General features: G+C 35.6%; 1 protein-coding gene across 24 annotated transcripts in view; it reads left to right on the top strand.

Annotated features, from left to right (window-relative positions):
- The window catches only part of cep170aa (centrosomal protein 170Aa), a 91,162-nt gene that overhangs the window by 41,612 nt on the left and 35,313 nt on the right, over positions 1-14,237 (top strand). For 8 of the 24 annotated variants that reach the window (XM_073920726.1, XM_073920725.1, XM_073920724.1 and 5 more), the window contains exons 7-8: positions 1,732-1,872; positions 10,661-11,119. In XM_073920726.1, the coding sequence (XP_073776827.1) occupies positions 1,732-1,872; positions 10,661-11,119 (600 nt within the window). Of the gene's footprint in view, positions 1-1,731; positions 1,873-9,208; positions 9,257-10,660; positions 11,120-14,237 lie in introns of those variants that run through there. The other 16 variants (XM_073920740.1, XM_073920739.1, XM_073920738.1 and 13 more) reach the window with 2 other exon arrangements.

Below are 14,237 nucleotides of genomic sequence, written 5' to 3'. Positions count from 1 at the left end.
ATATTATTTTATATTATATTATACTATATTATATTATATTATATTATATTATACTATATTATATTATATTATTTTATATTATATTATATTATATTATACTATATTACATTATATTATATTATATTATATTATACTATATTATATTATTCTATATTATATTATATTATATTATATTATTTTATATTATATTATATTATATTATATTATATTATATTATATTATATTATATTATTTTATATTATATTATATTATACTATATTATATTATATTACATTACATTATATTTTTTTATATTATATTATTTTATATTATATTATATTATATTATTTTATATTATATTATATTATATTGTATTATATTATATTATATTATATTATATTTAAGACTGTAAACTATGTAGGTCTGTCTTTGTGTGATTATAGTTAGTGATTATTTAGAATTATATCCTCATTATTGTTCAGAATTGCTCTTTTAGGATTATCTTAAACAATATTCTCGTATGTTTCATGTGTCATAAAAAGTAATTGAGGCTCTCGTTCTTTTGATGTGCGAGGTAAAAACATTTTAAGTCTCTAACATTAAATGTCCAACGCACTTCTTTTCTATTGTTATACTATGTAAACACACGCTTGACGGACGTATGTGATCTCTTGCATCTCGCAAACTAATCTATATAGAATGATCAGTGGTCTGGTCTCACATATTTTGAATGCTTTTTAAATGCTGTATTAAGTTAAGAAATCTTCAACTTTCACACACACTGCAGCTCATCACTGTCAGTTCCAGAGCAGTGGAACCAATCAGAAGAGCTTGGAGGCGAGGCAGCCATATGCTGTGCTTTTTTTCCAAACCATTCTGATCATTGCCTCTTAAGTTTTTAGAAACAAATATGCGTTTAGAATGAAAGAGCTTTCAGGTAACCTAGGAAGTCAAGGAAGCTCTCAGTTTTATATTTTTACAGGGTGTCTGTGCGGTAGGAAAATGTAGTAAAACGTAACAAAAAAGGCCCAAATTAGGGTCTTTGAATGGTAGTGAAAAGTAACAAACGAAATTTGACGTGGAAGTAGAATTTTTATCTCCACCTCAATATATCATGAGTTTCTCATTTGTTCTGAATATTCAGGTTTATGTATGTTAATAACTAAAAAACAAATACAATAAATGCACTAACTGGACCTGAATTAGAGTTGATAGCCTATCTAGTGGTTCTGGTGGCATTTTCCGCCCTCAGTTGATCCGATCTAATGTCTGTTTGATGTTTGAGCTACTATATTAGCTACTAGCTGCCGCTTGGCTTCATAGAAGCTATGGGGAAATGTACATTTTTGCAGACTTAGCTTAACGATACGTAGTTTAAAGATTGGCTTAAGCCAGTCATGGGGAATAACAGAGAAGCATTTGGGTAGTAAAAAAAGTAGTAAATTCAACTTTAGGATTCCTGAATATATCCTGTTTTACAAGCTCCACACACTGACAATTAAACTGTGAGAAATGCATAAAAGATCTTACAAATAGCCGCCTTGAACAAGATATTTCACCCCCAAAACAAAAACTGTGTTAATTTACTCATTTTTGCTGTTCTATGTTCCTTTGTAAAAGTACACTTGAACGCAAAATCAAAGTCGTTCATAAAATGTATATTTAACAATTGAGCACTGTGTAATCTGTATACATTAGCGTTTGTGTACTACAAAGAAAGTCTTTAATTTTTATATTTATATATTTTTATAGCAGGTGATTTAGCTGCCTTGCATAGGGGGACCCCACTGTATGGACAGCCCTCCTGGTGGGGCGACGGGGATGCAGATGATGAGAACTCCTTCAAACAGGACAATAAACCATCTGGGAAGAAGCAGGAGAACAGCGGAGCTGGTAAGACATCCTAGAATCCTTTTAAACACTCAGGGCCCTATCATACACCCGGTGCAATGTGGCGCAAGGCGCGACGCATTTGTTTGCTAGTTTCAGCTTGGCGCAAGAGTCATTTTGACATTTTGCACCACGCTGTTTAAGTAGCAAATGCATTTGTGCTCGTGTGTGCCCATAGGCGTTCTGGTCTAAAAAAGGAGGCGTGTTGAGGCGCATTGCTGGCGCGTTGCTATTTTGAGAAACTATAATAGATTGTTCAATAGACCAAAACAAAGCCAGTCTAAAGTCCAGCGCAGAGCCCGATAGTTGTGCGCCTCGCTTTCACACTGCTTAATACAAACAGGATGTACAGCAATACGCAAATATCTTTATACATGAAAAAGAATTAAAATATTAAGGATATATATAGGATATAATATGGATAGGATGGGATATAAATATAAAGGATTAAAATATTACAAAACATATTATTTTCTAGCCCACATAAATATAAAAACCATACTTTCATGCCTTCTTCATCTCGGGGGCTTTGCCCACCTGTCAGGTTTTGGACCATATGGGGCACAGCATGTGTATTTGGATATAACTCAGTTTTTTTAACACACTTTGTTATTATTGTTCATTTATTTGTTTCCTGGAAATTAGAGCTGAATTTAGAAATAGTTGTGAAACAAATCTTTGCACTTAACAAACTAAATTGATTATGTAGGCTAATGAATGTCTGTTCGTACAAGAAGTTTCGCTGTCCATAAAAGTGAAAGCGAAAGTAAATAAAAAGGAGGCTCATCTCTCATTCTCGTGCTGCAGATGCTCTGTTTAACTGTTTTCTCACTAGTGAAACGCTCAGTTTTTCCACTTACAAATTTCGTCATGTAAATAGCAAATGCGCCATGGCGCGACACAACTGTCTCTTAAAGGGAATGGGAGATGAGACTCTGATTGGTTTATTCTCAAAACATACCTATAACTCATTAAGAGAATTAGCTCAACCCTGTTAGACCATGCACCACGGCGCAAAGTGGATTTTTCTGTCCTTAAAATAGTAAAAGTGGATTCTGACACGCCCTTAATGCTTTTGCGCCCTGTGCTTTGCATCGATCGCCAAAATAGAGCCCACACTGTTTATACAAAAAGTTCAAATCTATTTAAAATCTAGTATCTTGTTTTCATGATGTTGTAATTTTATCAAATGTAACTTAAAATGACTAAGCAATTTTTACTTTAAAGTTCAATGTTTACCATTTCTACCTTTTAAAAGTTTAGCTTTTTTGTTTTTTTCTTCAATATTTTCAAAAGACAAAGGCTGTATTTGTTTAATCTAAATGTATTATAAAATATCAAAATTTAAATGACCTTTTTTCTATTCTACTTCATTTTAAAATGTAATTTATTCCTCCCATGACATTTTCAGCAGCTATACTCCAGACTTCCTGCCACATGATCCTAATTTTAATTTACTCATTTAATCCTGCAGAAACATTTCTTTTTTATAAATGATGAAAACTGCGTATTTTGAGGATCCATTACATACAAAGAGAAAAAACATTATGCATAAAACAAATTTTAATACAAATCTCTTTACTCATCCATACTGAAAAAGTATAGGTTGTTTACAATCACGCCGTTTTGGTGACACGCGAAGTTCAGATGGAGGGCAGGAAGTTAAAAACTAAATGGGAGACATAGAAGAAAAACATATTTTTGCGATTTATACCATATTTCAAAGGAGATATCAATAGAAAATAACCTCATTTTGGGCATGATCCTCACATCAAGAAGAGAGACAGGTTTTCTACTAAACCAAAATATATTTGCCTGTCATCGTATATACTAAACAAGCTATAACGTTACATGAAAAAAAATACTATAGTGTTTGAAAGCATACTATAGATAACTATTTGATAATTACTTAAATTAAACTGTCGTAGTAATTATATTGTTGCTGTAATACGACGCAACTGTAGATTCTATAGGCTTCCGTTTTCTATCCTATAATTACCATCACGATGCACCACACTTTACACTAACGTTACAGTATTTGTTATAATTGATTAGTTTACTATACTACAATATTCTATAACAAAGAGTTATACACTTTATACACTTTACTATGTGGTTCAAAATCATGTTTATTATACATTACTATAGTTTTTCCCCCATGCGGATATCTTCCAGACATCACAAAATAATAGATGAAAGTATATAAAAGCATTGACGCATGGTCTACAATATTATTTATTTATTTTTGTAAGGGGTAAAAAGTGCTCCACAATAATATTTATTAACAATAATAATGAACTTACCATCAACAAACATACACCGATGTGATTCGCTTCTCAGTTTTCACGTTACGGTTTATTATTATACACGTTTGCTTATTATGCCGAAATGCCAGTAACGGCTTACATTATTGCAAATACAAGACGGAGATTTCATTACAGCAATTACATGGCAAGTTATTTATATTCTCCTGGATTTTGTATAAGTGTGGTGGTGTTTGTATCTGATTTTTATATAACACATTTATACACATAGCTAGGCCTGTATATAATCTATATTGGTGCTGTCAAACAAATTATCACGTTCAAAAAAAGTTTGTACACATGGATACATTGAAAAAATGTTTATTACATGCCCCGTTTTCTTGAAGTTTCTTGAACTCTTCCCCTTTTTGAGCAAAAACTTTTGGAAGTCTATAAAAGCTGTTTGGAAATTCTTATTTTGGCTGATTAAATCAATTATAAACAACATAAAACAAAAATCATTTTAATATTCTGATTGCGATTCCTTCCTGCCCTCTATCTGAATTTTGCGCATCAATGACGTCATGTGAAAACAACCTACATACAGTCAAGCCCTAAATCATTCATACCCTGGGGTACATATATTATAAATATGGTATATGGATATATTTGAAGATGTTTCTTCATTTAATTTGTTATCTAAATAGATATTGTTTGGTGTTTTACCGAAAATAACATTTTCTAATAAACATTTTACTGGAAATATTACATATTTGTCCATACATGCATAATTATTTGTCTTTATGTTCATTACTTTCACATACTTTCTAATATACATACTTTCTAATATAGAAAGTCACTATGATGCATTTACTAGGACAATTTGAGCTTAACTAAAACCAAAAGGCCAGTTGTTCTTGACGAACTTTGAATTGTTTGCTGTTTAATCCAAGAAAAAAAGCATGAAATTTGCTTCTGATTGATGCTGGCATGTTGAAGTGAGCTTTAATCTAAGGGTCTGCAATCCCATTAACTTGCTCCGTATTGGAGTAATGGGATTGTAGATTACCGAGGCTTTACCACAGCAGGACATCACACGTTCAGTACAGACAAGTCAAGTGTACTCAAAATACTCTTTAGATACAGCAACAACAACCACACTGAGCACGTTTTTGCCTAATATTTGTATCTAAAGGGATCGTTCCACCTAAAGAGAAAAATCTGCTGTTAATTCACTCATCATTTAATCATTTAATTTACTTTTGTTTTCAGTAGGACGTTAAAGAACTCAAACCTTATTGAGTATTAAATTAGCTCAAACCTTGGTCCTTGGTGATTCATTAAATACAAATTTATGGGTATTAACATGTTGGGTATCAAAAAAACATACAGGGACAACAGAATAAATACAATCAATGATACTTTCGGGTCCTAAGATCTCTGAATATAATTAACAACATTATTGCCTAAAATCCTTAGCCTCAGCTAACAGTTCTGAGCGTGTTCATGAATTTAATCATAAATTTTGTTTAAAGTTTACCAAATGTGTTTTTTTTTTTCACCTATGGTGAAAAATCTACTTTACAAGCTGTTTGGACAGACGTGTGTGTAAGTATAGTGTATAGACCATCATATTGGGGTGATATAAACACACCCAATCCTTTTTTTTTCAATTTAACAACATAAAAACGGTGGACCAATTTGAGAGGTTTTTAGATCGACTTGATGTAGGAGTGCGGTCCCCCCGCCCACCGATATTGATTGACAAGCGCATTACCATATACTCAGTTTGTTGTTTCACGTCCGCCATTTTCAGCGTGAGAGTCAAAGCAATGTCACTAAAGGAACACCCTTGCTCTATTTTAGATGTAAGGCTCATTGGGCTCCACACAAGACCAACATTCACCACATGATCGCTGTAATCTGAATTATTGTTTGTAACTTTAGGTTGGTTTGCAACCGTGTACTTTTTATTGTGTCTACCTTAAACTTCAGCCGTTTGCATTTCTTGCGGTCACAGAAGCTCCCCGTCATCTTAACTAGGTGCAGCTGGAAAGTGCGAGTTGCCTCACTAGCGTGGCCCTGCATAAATAAAATAACGAACTTGCCTGCAGAAATCGCCCGCATCCGGTGCCTCAGTCAAAGTTAATTCAGTGTGCTTGGTTATTAGTCTCGGTGTAAAAGCTCAGAACTTTAAACTAGCACACAGTTGTCTGTAAAACTATACAAAGACACAAAGGATTTTGTACTCTCTGCTTGGTCTGTGTCGTACATGTACAGCTGAATGCTGGTCCTCTTATGTTGCTTCTCTCTGTCTGCCTGTCTGTTGCCAAGCACAGAGGCGGGGCAGCTCTTGGCTCCACCCCCTTGTTACGTTGGGCAGGAAAGTCGAAACTAATTTCAATGTGAAGCAAGCCTGCGTTTGAGTGAAGGTCTCGGCCGTTAGATCGCCCCCTGGGGGCTGGCTGCAGTACAAGTCATAAAGCCCGCCTCCTCTGTGTTAATGAAGGAGACTTGAGCCCAAATAAAAAAATTAATTACACTTGCAATAAACTGTCCCGAAAGATGGTTCTGGTCGATTAAGGCACTGGTTATTGTGCTGAAATAGGTGCAGATCTTCATTTTTGTAAACAGTTTGTTTTTAGCAGTAATTTAATGCTGGGCGTGTCATCGCCCGGTGATTGACAGCGGTGATTGACAGTTTCTCAAAGCAGCGCGTCTGAGCTTCGGCAGGAGACTGAAGTGTTATTATTCGATTTCTGTGTTATTTTACCATGACAAAATGAGTTCAGCAGTAAACTATAGTTTCTGACATACATGATCCTGGTGGAACACTGTTTATTCGCTAAGGTCAGGGCTTTTTTCGGGCTTTATTAGTTTGCTGATACACGTACGCCTAGCCACCCAGATAGCAAAATACACTAGGGCCAGTTCCAGCTAGATTCCAGCCGAAGACTTACCCCTCAGAGCTCAGACTGACTACCACTGCTGGACCTACTCCTGATGCCTGGACTCACTGCCCGATTCCAGCCTGAGTCAATCGAGCCAGATGCCGCTGCCGCATGTGAGCCAGAATCAGCCCGCGACGCCGCAAGTAGGTTATGCGCTGCGGACCGGAGCTGGCGCGATTGAATATATAAAACCCTCATATTTGTTAACGTTATTACATCCATTTGTGTTGATAAGACAGCAAACGCATGCTGAGAAGTTCGGGGGGCGTGGTTGATTTTACATTAAGCGTTTGGTTGGAAGCTCGACTCCGCTCATTATTGCAGCTCCTCCTCTGGCTCCATCAGACAGTCCTTCTGCGCATGTCAAGGCTCCAATTTCAGCAGTCTTTTGCGACAGTTTGTGCCCGTCAAGCAGGCGTTTTGCCCTCAAAGCGTTCAATGGGAAAAGGGGCTGTCGCGTTGTCCATATTTTTTACAGTCATTGGAAGCAACACACCCCCCCCTAAACAGCGAGCTGTGAAAATGACACTTTTTAACACATTATAATTAAAAGATCTGAACTGTGTTTTGCACTGAACCTAAACTGGCACACTGAAAATAACTATATTATTAATATCAAATCTTAAAAAAGTGGTAAACTATGTGCACTTTAAGTAAGTGTGGGTGTTTTACTAGTATAAAAGTGAATACCGTTATGTTGTGCCATGATAAGAAATTTGCTTTACTATAGTTATTCATAAATTGCAATGTGCTTTTTATTAGGGATGCACTGAATGTTGGGCAAAGATAACTTACTTAAAAAAATGCAGTATTGAAGCGATCCGCACTTTTCAAAATATCTTATTTTGTGTTCAACAGAAGAGCATGTTGCAATAAAAAAGAGAGAAAATGGGTGCGTTTCAATCGGCTCCCTAGCTCCTGAGGTCGTTCATTGGTATGGACAGTGATGAGCTTGGTTTACTACACATTGGGGCTGTGAAACAAGAACGTCCTCATTGTACATAAATAACAGTAGAAATAATAATTTACATGCGTTAATTTAATTAAGTTTTTCATTTAAGTTTTTAAAAGTACATTATAGCTAAATAATTTGTTTCATTTTAACCAATAAAAAATGATAAACTTTTGCTATATTTCAGACACAGCGATATTTCAAAATGGCGACGCCCTAGGTCTAAAAGCTATAGTAAAACTACCGGTTTCTTCTAAATGGTTACAATAATCAAGTTTGTTTAACTATATTTTAATTAAAGTGGAATTCAATGTACAAAATTATGTAAACTTGACTGAGTGCTTCATTTCACCTTTGAAACAAGCCCAACACTGGTCATATCGTGATATAATATCGGTAATACTTGGACAGTGGTCAGACTATCTAACCAATGTAATGTGGTACAAATCATGGCTTTGTTGATGCTCTTGCCATCAAAAACAGGTAATTGTACAAAAAACAGGTAATTGTACAAAAAACTATATTTATAGTAAACTTACTTAATGGAATCTATTAAATTCTCAATGGAAAATAATAACACAAAATAACCATGGACATGATATATTTAGGTTTCTTTCTTAATGCCATCTACCGCTTTTATCATTGACCCAAGGATAGACCATCAATGCCCGGTGATCTGAAAGCACTCATGCCCTTGAGCCCATCAAATTTAATTGACTCAAAAAAAGTCCCGTCTCTGTTGTCGAAAGCCTCAAACATCTACTCCCAGAAGAAGCCTCATTTCTTTCCGAGGGAATGTTGGGTAAATATATCTCACCGCTGTAGTTCTGGCACACTGAACGGTATTGTTAAAGACAAAGAAGGACAGACTCAGGTTCACTTGGCAGAGGCTCCAAATGAATCAGCATTATTTGTTTGAGGCTTGATAAACCTCAATGCTGCCACACACAGAGAGAGAGAAAATCATTAAAGTGACAGTCCACCACATCAAAGTGCCAACACCTCCCAGAGCTATTTTATGCAGCAGTCGAGGCTGTTTCTTTCTTTCAAACGCAGGCCAGCGTAGGAAAGGAAAGGGAAGAGCATGTAAAGTGAGCAGTCTCCCTGAAGAAGTGAATGGGTTGATTTGTAGACAGGCCCTGCCCCCTCCATCTCCATTGTCACAGAGGCGTGTTTGCTTTCTATTTTCCTCTGTGACACCAGCGCCGCTCATCAGACGCACACACACACATGCTAGATTTGTGAGTATTTTGAGTGTTTGAGGTTTTTGTACTTTATAAAACTTTTAATCTTATGTTAACTTGTTAGCAAAGGTGGGTTTTTTTACGTGCAGGAGCTTGTGTTTCATAAGAAATTTCTTGTTTTGTTTTGTTTTGTTGGTCCATAAAAGTTCTCATAATGGTTAAAGGGATAGTTCACACAAAACTGAAAATCAAGTCATCATGAAGAAAGACAACCATTGACTTTCATAGTATTTGTTTTTCTTATTACTGATGTCAATGGTTAGTGATTTTCAGCTTTTTTTCAGAATATCTTTTGTGTTTCAGCAAGATAAAGAAACTCAAAGGTTTGGAATTAGTTTTTATTTTTGTGTGAACTATCCCTTTAAGGGAAACTTTAATAAGCTTCAATGTCTTTTAGTTGACTGGGTAGTCATGTTTTGTAGTTTAACAGAGATTTAGTGGCGAAGGAAATGTTTCTGCTTGATGGTGAAGGTTTATAAAAGGGAAGTGCTGCTGAGTATTTTTACAAAAAGGGAAGTTTAAGTTTTGCTCTTATGGGTTGTGCTGTGCAGACGATTGGGTTGACAGAGATGTTTAGTGGTGTAATTGAGTGGAACTAATTTAGGTGCATTCCTGATGATGTCATTGTGACATCATATTTAAAAATGTTGCTGTGTTTGTGATTGGTTTATGCACGTTTTGCTAATTATTGAGCAGTTATTAAATTTCTGCTATCTTAAAATTGAGCCTTAAAGTCACGTCTCACTAAAATAAAGTACAAGAAAATAGTTTTAAAGACTTTGAATTTGTATCCATTTAATGCAGTGGATATTTATAGATTGATAATGCATATAATAATGTTAATATATGTGATTTTTATTTGAATCACTAGAGAATAGTAGTATTTCATTTGTATTTTTTGTGTAAAATTGTGTACAAATATTTTTAAGGGTATAATAAATGTTTTGTTCATTCATACATGCACTACAGCTCAAATTCTTTTCAGAAATTGCCTTAGTTAAAAAAGTATTAAAATCTTACATACAGATTGTTCATACACGCAGTTCGGCTGATGGGTTGAGAATCTCTGATCTATAAATCAGACACTGTCGGTGCTTCTTATACCATTATAGCATGAAAATTGTTAATAGGGTGTCACATTAGTCAGACATTAGTCATTTCCACACTGTCTAGGATGTCAGAGCATCTGTCCTCAGCCAATTAAGTTGTTAAGGTGCCATTAGCTGTCCTATTAATTCTTGTGATGTGACAGATTTTAAACCATGCCTTTTGTCCAGACGGTGATTCAAACCCACAGTCTTGACATTTATAGCAAGCCGATCTGATTCTGCTCACTTAGAGGTTGCGACCTTTAACAGATAAATGGTGCGCCTTATTTTTCTTTACTTTTTGGCCCCACAGAAAGCAAAGAGGCCAGGCGAGGCGATAAATCAAAGGAAAATGGTCTGGGGCCTGTAGGCGCTGAGCCCAGCTACTTTGAGATTCCCAGCAAGGAGGGACAAATGGCGCAAAACAGCATCCATGAGATTCCAACAAAGGACACTGAGGGCACCGGGGCCGCAAAATCAGCTGCAGGCAGTGCTGCCGCACAGGCAAACACCTCATTCACCATCGAATTTGACGATACTTCCCCAGGGAAGGTCACCATTAAAGATCACGTGTCTCGTCCACGACCTAAAAAATCAAGTCACGTTGGCGGTAAAGACCTCACCACCCTGCAGGCAGCCATCATGGCTTCTGAGAGTAAAGTGGCCGACTGGCTCGCACAGAATGACCCTCCTCTGGTGAGGCGTGAGTCCACAGAAGAGGACAGTAAGAGCATCAAGAGTGATGTACCTGTTCACCTCAAGAGGCTTAAAGGTAAGCCTGTACACATGCCTTTATTTATTTATTTAGCACTGGTTTTATCAAGGCAAGTTGTTTAAATGAGAAAACTACATAGCAAATTTCCAAACTACCAGAGTTACAGTTTAAATTCTGAATTTGGAAGTTGCTGAGACTTATATTTTAGTATGTTGATGTACTTCCAACTGAAACAGAATATGGTGTAGGAAGGCAAGGCTTTGTTTTTGCTCATCATTCCCTTATAACAAACTAACAGTAAGAGGCGAGTTTAAAAATATTGTAACTGAAGCAGTTAAGCTAACAGAGAACATAACAGAGTTAAGCTAACATCATCAGAGAAGGACCACCACCTCTAACACGGAAGCAAAAGGTCAGACTTTGTTTGAAGATTACCTATTAACCAAGATTACCAAGATTAACTTTATTTTGTGGATTAACTTGCACAGATTAATTGTTCACCTGTAGAATAACTATGTGCGCTAGCAAAATAAACAATGTGTATAAGTGTGTATATATGTTTTCCAGTGCAGGGTTGCAGCTGGAAGGGCATCCGCTGTGTAAAACATATTCTGGATAAGTTGGCGGTTCATTCAACCTTTGATGAAAAAAGGACTAAGTTGAGAAAAAAAAAAATGAATGAATGAAGCAACAAAAACACTAAAGTCAACATTAACGTGTGATAGCTTTATGTCATAGCAGACCAAAATGGTTTTGCTATCATTTACTTTGCATACATTTTTCATATTTTTATGAATGTTTTGACGCATCCAACTTTTGAGCTAATTGACTTTCAATGGAGGGACTGAAGTTTATGATATTTTTTTTCTTAAGCTGACCTTTTAGTCCTAGAGCTTAACAGCACTGCAAACTGTCAAGCAATTTTTCCAAAATATACTTCTTTTTTCACCAAAACATAATTGCAAGAGGTTCTGATTATGTATAAACACATATTTACATAAAAGTCACAATGTAAATTTTAAAGCCACAAGGAAGATTTTATTCGTCAATTCCTAAATTGATTTAAAATAAGTTTAATGTAAGCATTGATTAATAATCACAAATGATGCCTAGAGTTTGTTGACGTATTGAGACTCAAAAAAGAAGAGCATATAAGAGAACCAGTTTGCACTTTACTTAAGGAGCCTTCCTTAAAGGGGAAATACCACTGACTTTCTGTCATTGTGAAGCTTCCTGAAATAATGCCTTTCTTTTCCACCTTATACTCTCTCTTAAAAGTAAAGGCTCTTTAGATTAGAAGCAGGAAAAAGGTTCTTTAGATTATCAAAATATTCTTAATTTAATTCAAATAATTTTTCTTTTCAGAATTAATTACCTAGGGCTGGGCGATAAAATTGGTATCATTATTTATTGAACGAACACCATTGTTAATATCGATTTAAAAAAAAGATTCGGCATGAAGTTTCGCTATGAAGCACTAGTTTTATGAAATTGTGGCTGCTGGGCGCTCGCCTTGGAAGCAATGCCTGACAGTTTGTCATTTCCAATGGAGGCGTCCGACTTACACGACGCACATAAGGGGAGTGTTGTGCACATGTTGTGCAAGCAGGGCACACATAAACTGTGCACATTTTCTAGCCGCACCTAGTTGAAAAAAACACTTTTCCGAATGCCATGAGACTGAGTAGAACTAACCAATCTGCTTCACACTTTGTATGGAATAAAAACATTTCAGTAATAATGGCAGACTAATTACCTCAGACAAATGCAGCACATCCAAAAACTGCAGCGCTTTTTATTTTTCTCCATTAGCTTGTATCCAAATCACAGCAATAGTTTCTGCATTTGTCATCCTCTGAGAAAACCGCCTAGTTATGAGAGACGCCAAGGCAGCAGGAGCACAAAGTCCATTGTAAATGGTGAAGTAATCCATGCGCATGCTTGTCACTTCAGGTCAGAATAACAACACGTGCGAAAACGAATCCTATGGCTTGCAGCAGTGAAGCGATTGTAAATAAAAAAGGATGTCGCCAGGGTGGCTTTTTGGTTTCTTTTCTTGTTCATCCCAGCCACTAGCTCCCCATCTGGAAGATATTTTAGCATAGAGGGTAATGTAGTCATTCAACTTAATTTGTTGCAGTATGTATTTGAATAATGATGGCTGGTTCCTTTGCTTGAAAGCTTAGATTTGATTATCATAATTTGTTTTGATTACAGAGTTTGAGGTTTACTTTATTATTATTATTGACACCTTACAGATGTTCATCTACCTTAAAGTTTGCTTTAAATGTTCAGCATTTACACTTTATCATTAAACACACTTTGTAACTTTATTTATCAAGTTTAAGAGTCTCTTTTTAACAATTATGTTTATTTTGTTATAAAGGGATCAGATATTATGTTTAAATATTTTTGTTTGTGAATATTGTTATTATTAAAACTATGTCTCTATTTTGATGGTCCATGCGCAAAGCGCAAAACGCAGGGCGCAAATGCTTTCAGGGCGTGTCAGGACGCGTTTTTGCTAATTTAGGGACGGGAAATCTGCCTTGCGCTTCGGCGCATGGTCTAAAAGGGTTGAGTTTATTTTCTTAATGAGTTATAGGTGTGTTTTAAGAATAAATCAATTACAGTCTCATCTCCCATTCCCTTTAAGAGTCAGCTGCGTCGCGCCAAGAGCGCATTCGCTATTTACAGGACGCAAAGTAAGTCTAAGTGGAAAAAATGAGCATTTTACAAGCTAACAGTTAACAGTTTTTTAACAGAAAACTGTTAAACAGAGCATCTACTGCGTGAGAATGAGAGATAATGGATCACTTTCACTTTCGCTCTTGGATATGGAAACCTTTACGCACAGACATCAATTAGTCTATAAATAAATACTTTTGTTTGTTAAGCGCAAATATTCGTTTCAAAACTATTTCTAAATTCAGTTCTAATTTCCAGCAAACGAATGAATTAATAATAATAGCAAAATGTGCTCAAAAACCTGAGTTATATCCTAAAACACATGCTGTGCCCCATATGGTCTAAAACCTGACAGGTGGGCAAATCTAAGCTTGTTTTTAATAAAACAAATATAAATATGGATATAATAAATAATACTGCTAATAATAATATTATACAAAAGCAAATTGTTATGAATGAACTGAAAAAGCCTCCTGAGATGAAGAAG

Source organism: Danio rerio, chromosome 13 (assembly GCF_049306965.1).
Source record: "Danio rerio strain Tuebingen ecotype United States chromosome 13, GRCz12tu, whole genome shotgun sequence".
In the NCBI taxonomy this organism is placed as follows: Eukaryota; Metazoa; Chordata; class Actinopteri; order Cypriniformes; family Danionidae; genus Danio; species Danio rerio.
This window is presented reverse-complemented; position numbering and strand designations above follow the sequence as displayed.